At 50.1% G+C, this 17,760-nt stretch overlaps 1 protein-coding gene across 2 annotated transcripts in view; it reads right to left on the reverse strand.

Annotated features, from left to right (window-relative positions):
- tyk2 (tyrosine kinase 2) overlaps positions 1–17,760 on the reverse strand; it is a 116,214-nt gene that overhangs the window by 59,076 nt on the left and 39,378 nt on the right. For both annotated transcript variants that reach the window (XM_070867148.1, XM_070867147.1), the window contains 4 exons: positions 4,737–4,938; positions 3,873–3,996; positions 3,274–3,415; positions 682–845 (listed from right to left, as the gene is read on the reverse strand). In XM_070867148.1, coding sequence (XP_070723249.1) covers positions 682–845; positions 3,274–3,415; positions 3,873–3,996; positions 4,737–4,917 — 611 coding nt within the window. In that variant the 5' untranslated portion in view covers positions 4,918–4,938. The remainder of the gene's footprint in view (positions 1–681; positions 846–3,273; positions 3,416–3,872; positions 3,997–4,736; positions 4,939–17,760) is intronic.

The raw sequence follows: 17,760 nt of genomic DNA on the forward strand, positions 1-17,760 counted from the left end.
GGCTTGTCTTTCAGTTACCACCAACTCCACCAGTGCCGATGAAGGGACCCACCCCGAATCTGTCTGTCAGACGCTGTTGGATCCGTCGTGCATTTTGGAGCTTTCCATTTTGATTTGGCTGCCTTGCGCCCTGCCCTCTCTTGCCCCTTTGCCTCCCTCTGCCCACTTCTACCCTCTGCCCAGGCAGGGAGCGGAAACAGAATGAGAGGGGCAGTAAGCAAAAAGATTATTTTTTAAAAATGGGGTTTAATCACGTGCAAGAACACGGAGGTATTTATTGCCCCTCCACATAACACACAAATGTCTGATTCCAATGTTACCTGATCCACCTCATGGTCCCTCCGACTGCTCTCCACACTGCTGGTGTCCTGCATGATGGGCTTTCACTGCTCACCTGGAATTCTCGATTGAGAAAACCTCCCGACGTTACTCCTTCCCACCTCCCCCCACGCTCCCCCTGTGGGAGAACCTCCCTCAGACTGGCAAACTCAACATTGCTTCACTGAAAACCCTTACTTCCCAAGTCACTATCTATCTCAGTTTTAAACACCTGAACTGATGCCCCGCCGATAACCTGATGGGGTGTTGCACGCGCACACACACCCCCTGCCTGTTTTGTCCCGGACGCGACGCACACATCAGGCGAATAGCTCACACATTCAGGCAGACTTGTTGCCGCACCTGATTTCCTTGGCCACGTCGCCGAGCGAGCGCCCAGTCTGGACTGCGATGTACGAAAGGTGCAGGACGGCCATCCCCAGGCTCTCGTTCTGGAAAACGTGAACATCCTGCTCGTTCTGTGGCTCCCGCAGCGGGGCCACGCCGTTAATGAAGTCGTGTTTACCCTGAAAACGTCGCAGAAACATCACCGGTCAGACGCCGCAGCCCACACCAACCGGCACAAAGGGTTCAAAAGGGGGAAAGCAGCTTAATCGCAATTCTCCGAAACGACCAGAGTGCTTCACGCTGCGAGGAGTTACACTGAAGTGCACGGACCGTTTCGCAGGCAGCAGCCAGTTTGTACACAGCAAGATCCCACAAACAGCAATTGGATGAAAGACCAGCAAGTCTATTGCGATGTTTGGTTCAGAGGTTAATTTTGATAAAAAATTTAGAACCTTTCTTCAAGCAGTGCTGAACCACAGTGCCAGACAGATGGGGTCTCGGTTTAGTGTCTCAATCAGAAGACAGCACCCTCTGGCGATGCAGCACTCCCTCAGCACTGCACCGAACGGTCTGTGGGGATTGTGTGCTCAAACTGCCTGGGCAGAAGAGAAAGGATTTTTTTCTCCCAATCCAACAAAAGCATAATTTACAAACAATAAAAGCAGCATGCATGGATTATCTCCAGCAGCTGGAGCAGTGGACAGGGGGAGAGAGAGGGAATGCTAAACACAGAATTAGCTGTTTCTAAGACTTTATACCACACTGAACTAGGGATGGGAAAACTAAAAACAAAAACAACCAGGGTTGCTGAGCCCGACTGTTTTTTAGCGACCATTCCCGCTGGAAAGGATGTGTGAGCACTGGGCGAGAACAGGAGCGGGTCTGGCTGCGATGATTCTCTCAGTCTAATAGTCTGAGGACACTCCGGGTCAAGGGTCACCCCTAATGAACGTGTGTCTGCAGACCATTCGACAGTAGTGGCCATCACATCCATGGAGAATACCCTCACATAAAGGGTTGTGTGTAGAATGTTTCAGCAGAAGGGGTGTCGCAGTTGTGTGGGGCGGACTGATTGGGCTGGGTGCTCTTTGCTTTTCTGTCACTGTTCATAGGTTTATACATAACCTACAGAGCTGGAGCGCCGGGCCCTGGAACACCGTGGCGGAGGTGCGGCGAATGAGGGTACGGGGCCCAGAAGAGCCGAGGGCCCAGGGGCAGCACGGGCCCAGCCCACACTGTGCGATATGTGAGCGCACTAGGTCAGTGCAGCAGAGCAGGTCTCCAGTCGTCCTGGTTAATCCGTGCCACTGGATAAAGACCTCGCTCTGTCAAGCCCGTGTGGTGACTGATGTGCAACGGCCACCCCACGTTAAAACAATCCACGCACAGGCATCTTCCACCCCCTCAACTGGAGTTCAGGGCTGGAATATCGGGTCCTTCATTGAAACATCTGTGAACTCTTGTGGAAGCAAGTCATCCTCGTTCGAGGGACCGCCTATGATGAATGATATGTAACCTCCAGGGCTGCTGACCAAGGGCCGTGCGGCTCTTTGTCGGCCGGCACAGACACGATGGGCCGAAATGCGCTGTAAATTGCTTCAATATTTCTATAAAGGGTTGTGTGAATGGGGAACACCCCAGAAGGCAACAGATGTAGGATTAATCGTGGCAATTAAAAGTGAGATCGACTCTGACTTGGGAAGCAAGGGTTTTTAAGTGATATGGGAAAAGGGCAAGGATTCGGGATGAAACAGATGAAGAGCTTCCAGGACTAACAAACTGGCGGAGCAGCGTCAGTTGGTTAAACAGACTGCTCTGGTACTTGTGGTGCCCACTTTGGCAAGGTGTGCAACAGCTGCCAGTGAAACATATCCCAGCGAGAGTCAGTGCCCCTCTGAAAATAAGAGGAAAATATACACAAGCATTTGGTGTAAATATAATAGCCAACTTTTAAAGTTGGCACAGCAGCAAATCTGTGATTCACTTCGCTCTGCAAGCTCATGAATCTTGCTCACAAACACATCGCTGCTCTCTGTCACTCCAAGGCTCAGTTTCAGCCAAGTTTCGACAATGTGCAGGGCTGGGCTGTTTTGACAAGTTTCAAACGCAGGTTTGGTTTGAGATTAAAAAAAGCCTAAAAACACGAGAGTGAGTCAGGAAAAACTGCCAGAATGAGATCCGCGTCGGAACGCAAGCCTCCGGCCATTGTGTGACACGCGACAGCGGGTGAAGACAAGGAGGAGGAAGTATGCAGGAGAGCAGGGACCGGTGAGCGGCAGGGGTCCGTGAGCGGTGGGGGGCAGCAGTCCATGAGCGGCGGGCGGCAGGGGGCCGTGAGCGGCGGGGGTCCGTGAGCGGCGGGGGTCTGTGAGCGGTGGGCGGCAGCAGTCCATGAGCGGCGGGCGGCAGGGGGCCGTGAGCGGCGGGGGTCCGTGAGCGGTAGCAGTCTGTGAGCAGGGCAGCAGGGGGCCGTGAGCAGGGCAGCAGCAGCCAACACCACCAGGCACAGAGCAAGCTGAATGCACAGACAGTGTTATCTGTGATTCTCTCCCTGCCACCCCCAACCCCGCGGAAGCGAGAGGAAAGTGTTACAAGCTCTCTGTCCACCTGTGAGAAGATGTAATTGAGGGACATGTGGTCAAACAGGGGGCTGCCTTGGTCAAGCTTCTCCTGGTCGTTCTTTTTCGGGGTCCATCTGTAAACCCGCGGCTCCTTCTCAGTCATGCCATGCCAATTCTTGAAATAAAACCTGCAGACAAAAGGCACAGCGGTTAGGCAAACACACGGCTCACTGATGCTGATGTTCGCAGCCTGACTGCCGAGCTTATTGCTGCAGCTCCCTGCCACTGGGTTTGGTGGTGGTGAGACGAACGAGGTGCAGCATTTAACAGGGCGGTGACTCATCGAGAAAATGTTGCAAATGCTCAAAAGATCTGTCAGAGAAAGACGGGACATTTTTCGGCTTCTGGTCAAGTGTCCCAAGCCAAAATGGCGGGGGCGCGAGGGGGCAAGGGGAGGCGGGTAGGGCGAGGGGGTCGAGGGCTGGGGGAGAGGGGAGAGGGGAGAGGGGCGAGGATTCTGAATGAGGTGCCAAACTCTCAGGAAACCCTCATTTTATTTCTACCTGGGTATCCTGTTTGGCAGCAATTAGGTGTCGAGACGGAGGAATGTGAGCAGTGGGAGGTATCGCAGCGCTGTACACATACCTCATACGGTAGTGCACAGTCAGACACAGGTCCTTGTCGATCTTGAAGATGTGATTTGGAGGAAACCAAAGATTCTCTTTTAGGTCACAAAGTGCGTACAAGTTGTGGCACAGCGGGGAAATTGCTTTAAAATAAACACAACACACACAGAAATAAGGTTAGGTCACACTTTCGATTCTTCCTGCGGGTAAGCAGCGGAGCTGAAGTGGGCCCGGGGAGGCACCCCGGCAATGGGTGTTTGACGTACAATGTGGGGCAGCCTCGGACTGGCCATCTCCAGGGCAGTGCTGATCAGTGACCAGTTCCCAAGTGGAAGTGGCAGAGTCGAGCGGTCAGCCATGCCCACACGTGCGGCCGAACAGCGAGCTGGGGGTCCTGCGCAGGCCACTGATCGCCGGCATGTGAATGGCCCGCGCACCCAACGAATAATCCATGGGAACATTGCACTGCGGGCTGTTCCTGCTTCTCGCCCTCTCTCCAGGTGAGCCCCAAGGAGTCGGGTAATCCCACCTGGACAAGCAGCAAGGATCTGGCCAGGGCTCCATGCTGGAACGCTCGGAAGTGTCAGCTGATTCAAATCCAGCCGTGCCCTCCCCACGCACACTTGGCGAGCCCCAATCCCCGGCCATCCCACGCCCAGGGGTAGCAGCCCCACTCCTGCCCCAGCTGAAAGGTTCCAGCAAGGTACCGCTGTTCAAACCTAGGGCCTTCCTGTTGTGTATGCCTCAGTACCACTCTGGGGCTGCATTTATCACCCTGGCATTAGGCCACGTACCTCTCAACTTGATAAAGACATTTATTAAAAAAAAGAGACGACTACAGGCAGGCCAGTAACATTGCTGAGAGAACTGACGGCTCCCTTACAGGATTTCTGTGCTGCTACGATGCAGACATCCTCTGCAACCATCTCCCCCTCGGTGAAAACGAGGTCCCGTGCGCCTTCATTCGACCAGTACAGGTGCACCCTCAGTCCTGGCCCCGCCGAGGGGCCACATCCATCCAGCTCGCAGTCAGTGTGCATCACGGCACAGGGACACAGCGCCATGTCCACCACTCAACATCCAGCCTGCGAAACACACGGAATCACACGTCAGTTGAGAAAAGGAAATAACAAGGAGAGATTTTATCGTGGTTATAAAGTATCAGCTGTGGATCAGTGGGTGGCAGCGTCACCTCAAAGTAATTCGTCACGTCCCACGCGAGAACTCGAGCACGCCATCCACACTGATGTCTTAGTGCAGTACTGAGGGACGCCGCACTGTCGGAGGGGCAGTGCTGAGGGACGCCGCACTGTCGGAGGGGCAGTACTGAGGGACGCCGCACTGTCGGAGGGGCAGTGCTGAGGGAGCGCCGCACTGTCGGAGGGGCAGTGCTGAGGGAGCGCCGCACTGTCGGAGGGGCAGTGCTGAGGGAGCGCCGCACTGTCGGAGGGGCAGTGCTGAGGGAGCGCCGCACTGTCGGAGGGGCAGTGCTGAGGGAGCGCCGCACTGTCGGAGTTGCTGTCTTTTGGATGAGACATTAAACCGAGGCCCTGCCTGCCCTCTCTAATGTTGTTGGTGCGTCTGTCCTCCCAGGGGATTTGTAGGATCTTGCAGAGGCATCGTTGGAGGTGTCTATTGTATACAGTCCATGTGTCTGAGCTATACAGGAGGGCGGGTATTACTACAGCCCTGTAGACCATGAGCTTGGTGGCAATTTTGAGGGCCTGGTCTTCAAACACTCTTTTCCTCAGGCGGCCGAAGGCTGCACTGGCGGCGATGTTGAATCTCGCCGTCAACGACTGCTCTAGCTGGTAAGAGGCTCCCGAGGTATGGGAAGTGGTCCGCGGTGTCCAAGGCCGCGCCGTGGACCTTGCCTTCTCAGGTGGATGTTAAAGATCCTATGGCACTATTTTGAAGAGCAGGGGAGTTCTCTGCAGTGTCCTGGCCCAATAGTTATTCCTCAACCAACATCACTAAAAACAGATCGCCAGGACGTGTGGCAAACCTGTCCCACCCACCCCTTCCCTCAATGACTATCTGTCCCACCTGTGACAGAGACTGTGGTTCTCATGTTGGACTGTTCAGCCACCTAAGGACTCATGTTAAGAGTGGAAGCAAGTCTTCCTCGATTCTGAGGGACTGCCTATGATGATGATGTTTGTGGGAGCTTGCTGTGTGAAAATTGGATGCCGTGTTTCCTACATTACAACAGTGACCACACTTCAGAATGATTTCATTGGCCGTTAAGCACTTTGACACATGCAGAGATTGTGAAAGATGTTGTATAAACACCGTGTCTATTGACACCCTGTGTCAGCCAATGAGTTAGAGGCAGGGCAGGATATACAGCGACTGAAACAGAGTCTCTACCAACTACAGCAAACAGCTCTCGGGACCGATCGTCTCCCGATAAAGGCAGGATTTATTTCTGCCGCAGAGTGGAGTATCACTGCACAATAGATGTGCACAGAATCAGTCACAGTTACTCACAGCATGCCTGATTGCTGGGGGAATTAACTATTCTGGCTGGGACCTGCTATCTCTCTACACAGCCTTATATAAATCCAAGTCTTTCTGGCCCCCAAGAGGTGCGGCCTGTATTGGCCCTCCCCTGCCGAAAATGTGCTCCTGCTCACACACAGCCGGACACAATCATTCTCCAAATGAGCCCCTGCAAAGAAAATCCATGTGGTCACTGTGCCAGAGGGAGTGGCGGTGGAATTGGAAAGGGATCACATTACTTCTGCAGGCTTACAATAGTTCTGCTTTCTCAACATGTAATTAAATCTGATGAAGAATAAACTCACTGGTTGAAGTTAGGAGATGGCGGATATAACTGCTGTGTACAGAAATCAACAGATTCTACTCCACTGACAACAAAACTGTGCATCGGGAGCAAGGCGTCCTTAGCTGACTCAGACGCGAGCCCTCAACGGGTTCACCCGTGTCTCATGCATCACATTCCCACCTCCCATCAGGGCCATGTCTTCCCCACTATCTTTTTCCACCAGTGACAGTGTTCCTTCTTATACTCCCAGTTATTCTTTCATTATCTCTAACTGCCTTGATCACCTCCTCAAGCCCCACAAGCCCCCGCTAAATTCTCCGCTGCTCTGGCCTCAGCATCTTACGCATCCCCCTCTCCCTTCGCCCCACCACTGGGGCCGTGCCCTCTGTCACCTTGCTCCCACTCTCTGAAATCCCTCTCCTTCTTTAAAACTCTTCTTAAACGTCACTGTCTTGATCTGGATTTTAGTCACCTCGTCCTAAACGCACTGGCTCGGCAGCAGTTCCTCGTCAAGCCTCCGTGAAGTGCCTCGAGATATTTTTCTATGTTTTGAATCAGAGAGATAAAATGGGCAGTCTGTAAATACTTTTGGGAAAGACCGGTGGGTGGGGTAAATCAACTGAAGATACAAGCTGTTAAATAAAACAAAGTACTTGCAGAACCAGGAGTCTGACAAAACAATACTTAGAAGTGGAACTGACGGGAAATGAAATGCCAACTATAGCTGGGATTAATGATTACCTAGCAATAGGAGTAATTAGTGGCTTTGAGAGTAAGACAATGAGAACACTTTGAAGTACGAAGGATGCATGCGAGAGGCAAGACTTGTACATAGTCACAGCAGATTGAAAAACTGCAAATGTAATGCCCCTATTTAAAAAAGGAGGCAGACAAAAATCAGGAAACTACAGACCAACATCTGTGGTTGGGAAAACTTTTAGTAAAGAAGCAGTAGCAGGATATTTGGAAAAGCATAATTCGGTCAGGCAGAGTCAGCATGGATTTATGAAGGGGAAGTCATGTTTGACAAATTTGCAGTTCTTTCAGGATGTAACAAACAGGGTGGATAAAGGGGAACCAGTGGATTTGGTGTATTTGGACTTCCAGAAGGCATTTGACAAGGTGCCACATAAAAGGTTACTGCACAAGATAAAAGTTCACGGGGTTGGGGGTAATATATTAGCATGGATAGAGGATTGGCTAACTAACAGGAAACAGAGAGTCGGGATAAATGGTTCATTCTCTGGTTGGCAATCAGTAACTAGTGGGGTGCCGCAGGGATCAGTGCTGGGACCCCAACTATTTACAATCTATATTATCGACTTGGAAGAAGGGACCGAGTGTAACGTAGCCAAGTTTGCTGATGAGACAAAGATGGGAGGAAAAGCAATGTGTGAGGAGGACACAAAAACTGCAAAAGGACATCGACAGGCTAAGTGAGTGGGCAAAAATTTGGCAGATGGAGTACAATGTGATGTCATGTACTTTGGCAGAAAAAAAAATCAAAGAGCAAGTTATTATTTAAATGGAGAAAGATTACAAAGTGCCACAGTACAGCAGAAACACAAAAAGATAGTATGAAGGTACAGCAAGTGATCAGGAAGGCTAATGGTATCTTGGTCTTGTTGTGGAGTATTAAAAATATAACACTCACACGATGGGTCTTTTATAGAGAAGAGAGTCGTTTTAAAACCTGATTAATCAAGGGAGATCCGGCCTCATCAGTACCGTTACTGAGTGCTCTCAACGCCGATCTCATGGGACAAGCTATGCAGTTACATTCATATACAGTTCAGATACAGTCAAAATGGTGGAACTATGCAGGAAAGTGTTCCATTGGTTAATACAGGTTACAGCAATTTCATTGGGTGGTACAGTTACATTTCATTGGTTACAGTAATTTCTAATGATTCCATTGGTACATTCAGTTCTGGCGACCGTTGCTAGGGAAAAGCCCCCGACAGGTTATGTGTTACGTGTCTGGGAACGTCTTCCCAGGCTAATTCTCGGACTATTGTCCTTGGCAGACATATGGCTACCCTCTGCTTAAAAGAGGCATTGTCCCGATTATCTCATGTGGCTGGAACATCGTGGCCTCCTCTCATTATTTGTGAGCTGTCGACATAAATCTTGTGGGTGTTCTTATCTCTCAAGAGAATTCTTCTGACCTTCTATATTCTGCCTAATTGCTGGGATGTGGAAGTCAGCTATTCTACCACGAACGCATTTTAAACCTTACTCTCAGTCTGTCTTCCTTTATATTTTAATTACACCGAATTAAGGTTTTTCGTTCTTACAGCCTTTAATGCAAAGGGAATGGAGTATAAAAGCAGGGATGTCTTGCTACAGTTATACAGGGTGTTGGTGAGGCCACACCTGGATTACTGCGTGCAGTTTTGCGTTCCATATTTACGAAAGGATATACTTGCTTTGGAGGCAGTTCAGAGAAGGTTCACTAGGTTGATTCCGGGGATGAAGGGGTTGATTTGGGGAAAGGTTGAGTAGGTTGGGCCTCTACTCATTGGAATTCAGAAGAATGAGAGGTGATCTTATTGAAACGTATAAGATTATGAGGAGGCTTGACAACGTGGATGCAGAGAGGATGTTTCCACTGATGGGGGAGACTAGAACTAGAGGGCATGATCTTAGAATAAGGGGCTGCCCATTTAAAACTAAGATGAGAAGAAATTTCTTCTTTGAGGGTTGTAACTCTGTGGAACTCGCTGCCTCAGAGAACTGTGGAAGTCGGGATATTAAATAAATTTAAGACAGAAATAGACAGTTTCTTAATCGATAAGGGGATAAGGGGATAAGGGGTTATGGAGAGCGGGCAGGGAAGTGGAGAGGAGTCCATGATCGGATCAGCAGTGATCTTATTAAATGGCGGAACAGGCTCGAGGGGCTGTATGGCCTACTCCTGCTGCTATTTCTTATGTTCTTATAAACACGAGTCTAAAAGTAGAACAAAGACCGAATGATTAATGCAGCAACAAACAAGAGCTTTGTACTCGACACATCCAGAATTTCATGTTTTTAAACGGTGATTGCCAAAATCTCAAACATTTGGCCAGTCTATAAATTACACACCCTTTACAGATCCCAAACACTCAAATTTCAGGGGAGTGGATAGAGCCTTGTACAATCTGTCCATGGGCTGTACAGAGGGCCTCGCGCACAACACACCAGTAAACATAGTTTTGCTTCAACACACCGCATAGTTACACTACACCGCAAGTCTTGAGCAGCACAGGGGTACAACAACCTGCATTTATATAGCACCTTTAATGTAGTAAAACTTACCAAGGTGCTTCACAGGAGCATTAAAATTTGACACCAAGCCACATAACGAAAGACTAGCATTTATAGAGCGCCTTTCACGACCACCGGACACCTCAAAGTGCTTTACAGCCAATGAAGTACTTTTTGGAGTGTAGTCACTGTTGTAATAAGGAGAAATTCGAATAGGTGACCACGAGCTTGGTCAAAGAGGTAGGTGTAAAGGAGAGGGGGAGAGGTTTAGGGAGGGAATTCCAGAGCTTGGAACCCAGGCAGCTGAAGCGATTAAAATCGGGGATACGCAAGAGGCCAGAATTGGAGGAGTGCAGAAATCTCGGGGAGGTTGTAGTGCTGGAGGAGGTTACAGGGATAGAGAGGGGCGAGGCCAGAGAGAGATTTGAAAACAAGGATGAGAATTTTAATACGAGGCGTTGGTGGCCAGTGTCTTGTGTCAAAGAATATTAACACAGTGATTATATCCAGCAATAAGGTGCGCTGATATCAAGGTGACCGGTCAACACGGAGCAGGGATTCTCCATTCTGGGAAAAGGAGGAAAACAGTGGAAGGGATGGTCATTAACCCAGAAAACTTCAGTTGTAATTGTGCACGCAGCAATTCAGCTCCTTCACAAGCTCCATTTCAGTGAATTCCTCCAGCTGGCTCACCCAGCGAGAATCCCCTCCCTCCCTCCCCCACCCCACAATCCTACCTCTTTCTCCCGGCCCCCCTCTCCCGAAGCCACCATGATCGCACAGGAGCAGAAAGCCCTCCAGCCCCTCACACACAAGGCACAACTGTGCACGAGCCTGGACAGCAGGGCTATTTGACACTGGTAGGCATCGCCTCGCCCCCCCAATGCTGCCCGGGCAGCACAGCCCGCACAGACGCACATTACCATGAGGGATAGCAGGAACTCTGGCTGGTATTTTATGCTCAGCCCCGGCAGGGATACGGAGGTATGCTGCAACACCCCAACTGATGCCCTGCCTCCAATCAGCTCGCTCAGCAAAACCACTGACTGAGCCTGGGAATGACCCCTCCAGCTTGGCTCAGTTTCCACCGTACGTTTGTTCACTCACTGGGGAAACCGTTGAGAAAATCGATCATTTTTATAGTGGAAAAATGCAAACAGGTCTTACAATTCAATCCAATACGCTGAAGGACTATCAAGGCACACAGGGACTGATTTCTCAGTTGGACATAAGACGTTGACAGTGAAGTTCACGTTTGAAAAGGTTTCTTCCAATACTGGAGTACCACAGCAAGCTTCCTGTTTGCTCGGGGGGGGGGGGGGGTGGGGGGGAAATGATCACATTACCAGCAGAGGCTGCAGGAAACTAAAACCTGCAGACTACCTCAAAAACTGCTGATTCCCAAACTGTAAAACCCAAACAACAGGAACACGCTCGCTGTCAGAGTGCTCGCATGGACAGTGCACGTGAACAGTTAGCTCACGGGGCACGGCATGGCATCTTCCCCGCGTCAATCAGCTGCCAATACTTGCTGGTCAGGCCAAACATGAGAGGAATGGCACTTAGGCAATAGGATGGTGGGATGCCAGTGCCTGGGGTACTGTACACCGCCGTCACTCAGCACCTTCAATCGCCAGGATTCCGTAGGAGGTGACTTTTACATTCCGCCGGCTTAACGTGAATCATCTCACAGCTCGCCTGGGTTCTGGAGAGAGGTCTGTGATGTTTAGCTGCCAGCTGAAGCTCCCTTCTTCAGATCCCACTCCAGGAGCCTGTAGCATAGTGCTGAGGGAGCGCTGCACTGTCGGAGGGGCAGTGCTGAGGGAGCGCTGCACTGTCGGAGGGGCAGTGCTGAGGGAGCGCTGCACTGTCGGAGGGGCAGTGCTGAGGGAGCGCTGCACTGTCGGAGGGGCAGTACTGAGGGAGCGCCGCACTGTCGGAGGGGCAGTGCTGAGGGAGCGCTGCACTGTCGGAGGGGCAGTGCTGAGGGCGCACTGCACTGTCGGAGGGGCAGTGCTGAGGGAGCGCTGCACTGTCGGAGGGGCAGTGCTGAGGGAGCGCTGCACTGTCGGAGGGGCAGTACTGAGGGAGTGCCGCGCTGTCGGAGGGGCAGTGCTGAGGGAGCGCCACACTGTCGGAGGGGCAGTGCTGAGAGAGCGCCGCACTGTCGGAGGTGGTGTCTTTCGGATGAGATGTAAAAGCAAGGTCAAGTCTGCCCTCTCGGGTGGATGTAAACGATCCCATGGCACTATTTCGAAGAGGAGCAGGGGAGTTATCCACGGTGTCCTGGAGCCAATATTTATCCCTCAACCAACATCACTAAAAACAGATTATCTGATCATTATCATATTGCTGTGTGTGGGAGCTTGCTGTGCGCAAATTGGCTGCCGTGTTTCTCACATTACAACAGTGACTATACTCCAAAAGTACTTCATTGGCTGTAAAGCGCTTTGAGACGTCTGGTGGTCGTGAAAGGCACGATATAAATGCAAGTCTTTCGTATTGTTTCCTCTACTCCCTGAAGGAAGGAGGTCTCAATCAGCACTTGCTGAGGTCCAGCACAGACCGGTTGTTCTGTGGATTGGCAGTGGCTTGTAAATCCCCAGCTCCTGCTCTTGGGAAGAGGCCAGAAAAAAATCCAGCAAGGAATAAAAAACTGGCTCTCTCTTTTCTGTGAATACGTGCGATCTTCTGAACCACTGAAAGAGCTGGTGTTCTTTCAGCAAAGCTCCCATGGCATTGCTCAAGATCAGTCGGGTGATGAGCTGATTGGTACGGACCAGTTTGTGCCACTACATGGAGAGTGTATGACTCCGCTGCACACCTGAAGTTTGCAAAGTCGAATTATCATTAAGTAAACACTGCGTGAGGTCAGAGTTGAAGTGCTCGAGACTTCAAAACTCTGCTGCCTATCCTATCCCACACCAAGTCTCAATGCTATCACACAGGACATGTGGATCTTATCGTGTGGACATTGTACACTTAAGAGCGAAGAGGCATGCTGTCCAGGTCGAGGTCTGCCCATTCACGCACACCAATACTTGTGGAACTCGCTGCAAGATATCTGTATCAGGGGTTCCTTGCTTAAGAATTCACAGCAACACATCGCTATTAAGAACGAGTTGGTTTATTAGCAAAATGTTTAACAATCACACTACACATTACCGGTTCATCCACCAGGCTCACAACCACCTGCCCCATCGTGGATCCCCTGAACCCAACTGGCCGGGGTTTTATTGAGTCTTGTGAACATCACATGACTGGCTCAGCCACTCCCAACTCAACAGCTCTACCAATCTGTGAGCATGCTCAGGGGTGCGTACAGTACACTTGCGAAGAGCATCGATGCATGTAAGGGGAAGCTCGATAAGTGCACGAGGGTTAAAGGAATAAAGGATATGCTGATGGAGTGAGATGAAGTAGGGTGGGAGAGGCTTGTGTGGAGCATAATCACCAGTATGGACTGGTTGGGCCGAATGGCCCATTTCTGAGCTGTAAATATTGTGTAGTTCCATGTAACCCTCCGAGAACGCTGCCTTCCTCCGACTATGGCCTCTTGTCCATCCCCTACTCCTCTTGCCCCAACACTGAAATTCCCACCTTAACCTCTCCGTCTCCTTTCTTAAAACCCACCTCTTTAACCCAGTTTGTAGCCACCCCTCCCTACTATCTCTTGCTTTGGCTCACCGTTTATATATTTGTCTGAATACTTGGGGAGTTTGTCTGCATTAAAGGCGCTGTATAAATGCAAGGTAGTATTGTTGTTATGCAGTTACAACCTTGTATTTCTGCCGTTTTTATAAACAGTGTGACTTTAATGTTGCTCAGAGGTGACAGATAGCTGCTTTTTTTGAAGTGTGATTCACTCGGATAACAGATTTTCTGGTTCTTTTGTTAAATGGATACCTTTGTTTCTTCATGCTATTTCTCGAAGCGTGATGCATAAATGTGACCATGATGCTTGCTTTACAGTTAATGTGCCTCAGAGGAGCAGTTTTCATAACATTAGAAAATCTCCCATGTCCAGCAGCTCACAGTAAGTCAGACATATCTTGGTTACTCAGGTCATACAGGAGGGCAGGTATTACTACAGCCCTGTAGACCATGAGCTTGGTGGCAGTTTTGAGGGCCTGGTCTTCAAACTTTTTTTTCCTCAGGCGACCAAAGGCTGCACTGGCTCAGAGATATGGACCATATACAGTAGACATCTCAAGTTGCTGGAGAAATATCACCAACGATGTCTCTGCAAGATCCTACAAATCCCCTGGGAGGACAGACGCACCAACACTTGCGTCCTCATTCAGGCTAACATCCCCAGCATTGAAACACTGACCACACTCGATCAGCTCCGCTGGGCAGGCCACATAGTCTGCATGCCAGACACGAGACTCCCAAAGCAAGTGCTCTACTCGGAGCTCCTTCATGGCAAACGAGCCAAAGATGGGCAGAGGAAACGTTACAGGGCCACCCTCAAAGCCTCCCTGATAAAGTGCAACATCCCCACTGACACCTGGGAGTCCCTGGCCCAAGACCGCCCTAAGTGGAGGAAGTGTATCCGGGAGGGCGCTAAGCACCTCGAGTCTCGTCACCGAGAGCATGCAGTAATCAAGCGCAGACAGCGGAAGGAGCATGCGGCAAACCAGTCCCACCCACCCCTTCCCTCAACGACTATCTGTCCCACCTGCGACAGAGTCTGTGCCTCTCATATTGGACTGTTCAGCCACCAAAGAACTCACTTCAGGAGTGGAAGCAAGTCTTCCTCGATTCCGAGGGACTGCCTATGATGATGATGATGACGACTCGGATCAGAAACATTACGTGGAAAGTGTAGACACGTGTTCTTTCATAACAATTAGTTTTAATAATTCAATATAGCGTTCATTCAGTCCTGGATTTTTCCACAATTTCCAAGTCTCTGATTTGCTCTGGGTCTAACATTTTAAGTCTTGACTATTTGGGAATGCAGCTAATCTGAAGCGAGATCAGTGTGTGGACTCTTGCCACAGTTCTTTCAGGAGGGACTCCGCCAATTTAATATTTCTAAACCACATGCTTTAACCATTTATCATCTTTGTCCATATTTCTCTGATTTGTATTAAAATAGGCGACAAGTGTCGGAACTAGATCTGCTGACTTTCACTTCAAAGTTAATTCCCTGAAGAATCATGTAAAGGTCATGATCCCCATTGTATCCGACCTTGCATTTAAAATGCTACTCTCACGATCCGTTTTAAAACCACAAGTGTGTATCGTTCAGCCAAACGTAAAGGTGTGTTGGCATCGGCGTTGCAAACAGATGTTTCGTATCTCATGAGGGGTATTTTGTCTTTTAAAATCCTCAACCTGCCAGGTCTGCAGTGTATAAAACAAAGTAAGTGCCACCATCTTAGTTTGATCATGAACGAAAGAAAAGACTTGCATTTATATAGCGCCTTTCACAAGCCACAAGCACTGGACGTCCCAAAGCGCTTTACAGCCAATGAAGTACTTTTGGAGTGTAGTCACTGTTGTAATGTAGGAAACGCAGCAGCCAATTTGCACACAGCAAGCTCCCACATACAGCAATGTGATAATGACCAGATAATCTGTTTTGGTTACGTTGATTGAGGGATAAATATTGGCCCCTGGACACCGGGGATAACTCTAAACTTCTTCTTTGAAATAGTGCCACGGGATCTTTTACGTCCATTTAACCGCTCAGCCGAAAGACAGCAACTCTGACAATGCGGCGCTCCCTCAGTACTGCCCCTCCGACAGTGCAGCGCTCCCTCAATACTGCCCCTCCGACACTCCCTCAGTAGTGCCCCTCCAACAGTGCGCGCTCCCTCAGTACTGCCCCCCCGACAGTGCGACGCTCCCTCAGCACTGCACTGGAATGTCAGCCTGTATTTTTGTGCTCAAGTCCCTGGAGTGGGACTTGAACCCACAAACTCCTGACTCAGAGGTGAGTGTGCTGCCCACTGAGCCACGGCTGATGGAAAGAGATGATTTGCGCTGGTCGGGGACCCAGGACCAGGATCCAACAATTAGAGCCAGACCCTGCAGGAGTAAAACCAGGAAACAGCTCCACACATAAATGTGCGACAGTAACTGGATGAGCAAGCTCTGCTTCTATTAAATGGTCAACAGACCGATTACTGCTGCCCTGGTTCCACCCAGTAAGCTGGAAAATTTGAGGCTATAATGGACGCCTATTTGTTGTGTGACACATGGCTGCTTCGCTATTTATACATCAATATTATTGGTTGTGTTTTAGCACACCCTTATTTTTCTTTTTTAATCGAGAGCAAGCTTTAATGTTGAAGGAGCATCGGCTTTGTGAAATATTTGTTTTGCAAACACCAAAATGGCATCAGTTGTACCAATATGCATTATGCAGCAAAATGATACACAACTTTCCACACTCTCTTACTTCCCTGAGCAAAGACGTTGAAAATAGCCCCGTGTTCTTTATGGCATCATTCTCCGATGAGTCAGAAGGTTGTGGGTCCAAGTCTACTCTCAAAGCTTGAGCACATCGCCCAGGCTGACACTCCAGTGCAGTGCTGAGGGAGCGGCGCACTGTCGGAGGAGCAGTGCTGAGGGAGCGGCGCACTGTCGGAGGGGCAGTGCTGAGGGAGCGGCGCACTGTCGGAGGGGCAGTGCTGAGGGAGCGGCGCACTGTCGGTGGTGCCATCTTTCAAATGAGATGTTAAACTAAGGTCCCATCTGCCCTCCGCATAGAGTCCATGCCATTCAACCAACATCACAAACCGTTTATCTGGTCATCATGTCACCGTTGCTTGCGGGGCAGCTTCATACAGATGGCAATTAGGACAGTTCTATTGCTCTGCCTTTGGTATTTTGAGCTTGGCGAGGTCCTTTGTTTTCTCTGCACGATATTCAGCGTGATGGGACAGGAAATGAAGACCAGATGTACCATTTCATAATATTAATGAGTAGCTAAAACTCAAGTGTCAGGGACTTGTCCCTTGCAGCCTATTTTCTATCCCACTTACCTTTTCGTCCAGTAAGAACATAAGAAATAGGAGCAGGAATAGGCCATACAACGACCTCGACGCTGCCCCGAATTCTTATGTTCTTTCGCGGTTAGTTGCTCAGCTGGCCTGAACTGCCCTGTTGGCGTTGTGAAAATCAAGTTACAGCTGGGCTTGATGCAGTTCTTTACTGACTGGGGCGGAGGCGTGCTGTTAAGGCACTGCAGAGGGAGTGGCACTCGGTTACCCAGGCTACACCCGATCGGGGAAGGACTGTTTGATGCTGCTGTTGTGAAGCCATCACTGCGGAACAATATTTAAATGATTCAGTCGGGGAGTACAATTACAAGGTCTTCGAGATCCAAGGTATTGATCACAGTCTGATTGATTTGTTGGTTGGATGCTTGTTCAGCGACTTTGGATAGATTTTCCAGCAGGAAGGGATTAACCCTCAAGGAGGCAGTGACGGTACTGACACAAACTGCACCACCTAGGGATGAATGCACCCATATCCTCAGGGTCTTTCTCTTGCTGATTTCCAGAAGGCGTTGACTCTTACTGGGGCACAGCTCGAAGGCATTGGCTGTCTCCCATTACCAGACTCAAGAACGACCCCAAGACAGCGCGTGGCCAGAGGCTATTCATATCGTCACTCCACTGTCCACACACTTTGCAGCCGGAGTCACTGGATGGTCGTCAGGAACAGGAGCCGTCACCGATTCCTCGTCCACTTGTAAGGCGCCAAATGGTCCAACTGAGATCAGCCAACCCCAGACAGAGAGCAACTGACGGTCTGCTTGTTTCTAGGATTGTGTCCATGCTGCATTCTCTCTCTACGACCCCCTGCAGTCTTGGAAACCATCTCCTCCCAAGGCCTCGGCTCCATTGTCTAG

This window comes from Pristiophorus japonicus, chromosome 24 (assembly GCF_044704955.1).
Source record: "Pristiophorus japonicus isolate sPriJap1 chromosome 24, sPriJap1.hap1, whole genome shotgun sequence".
NCBI lineage: Eukaryota > Metazoa > Chordata > Chondrichthyes > Pristiophoridae > Pristiophorus > Pristiophorus japonicus.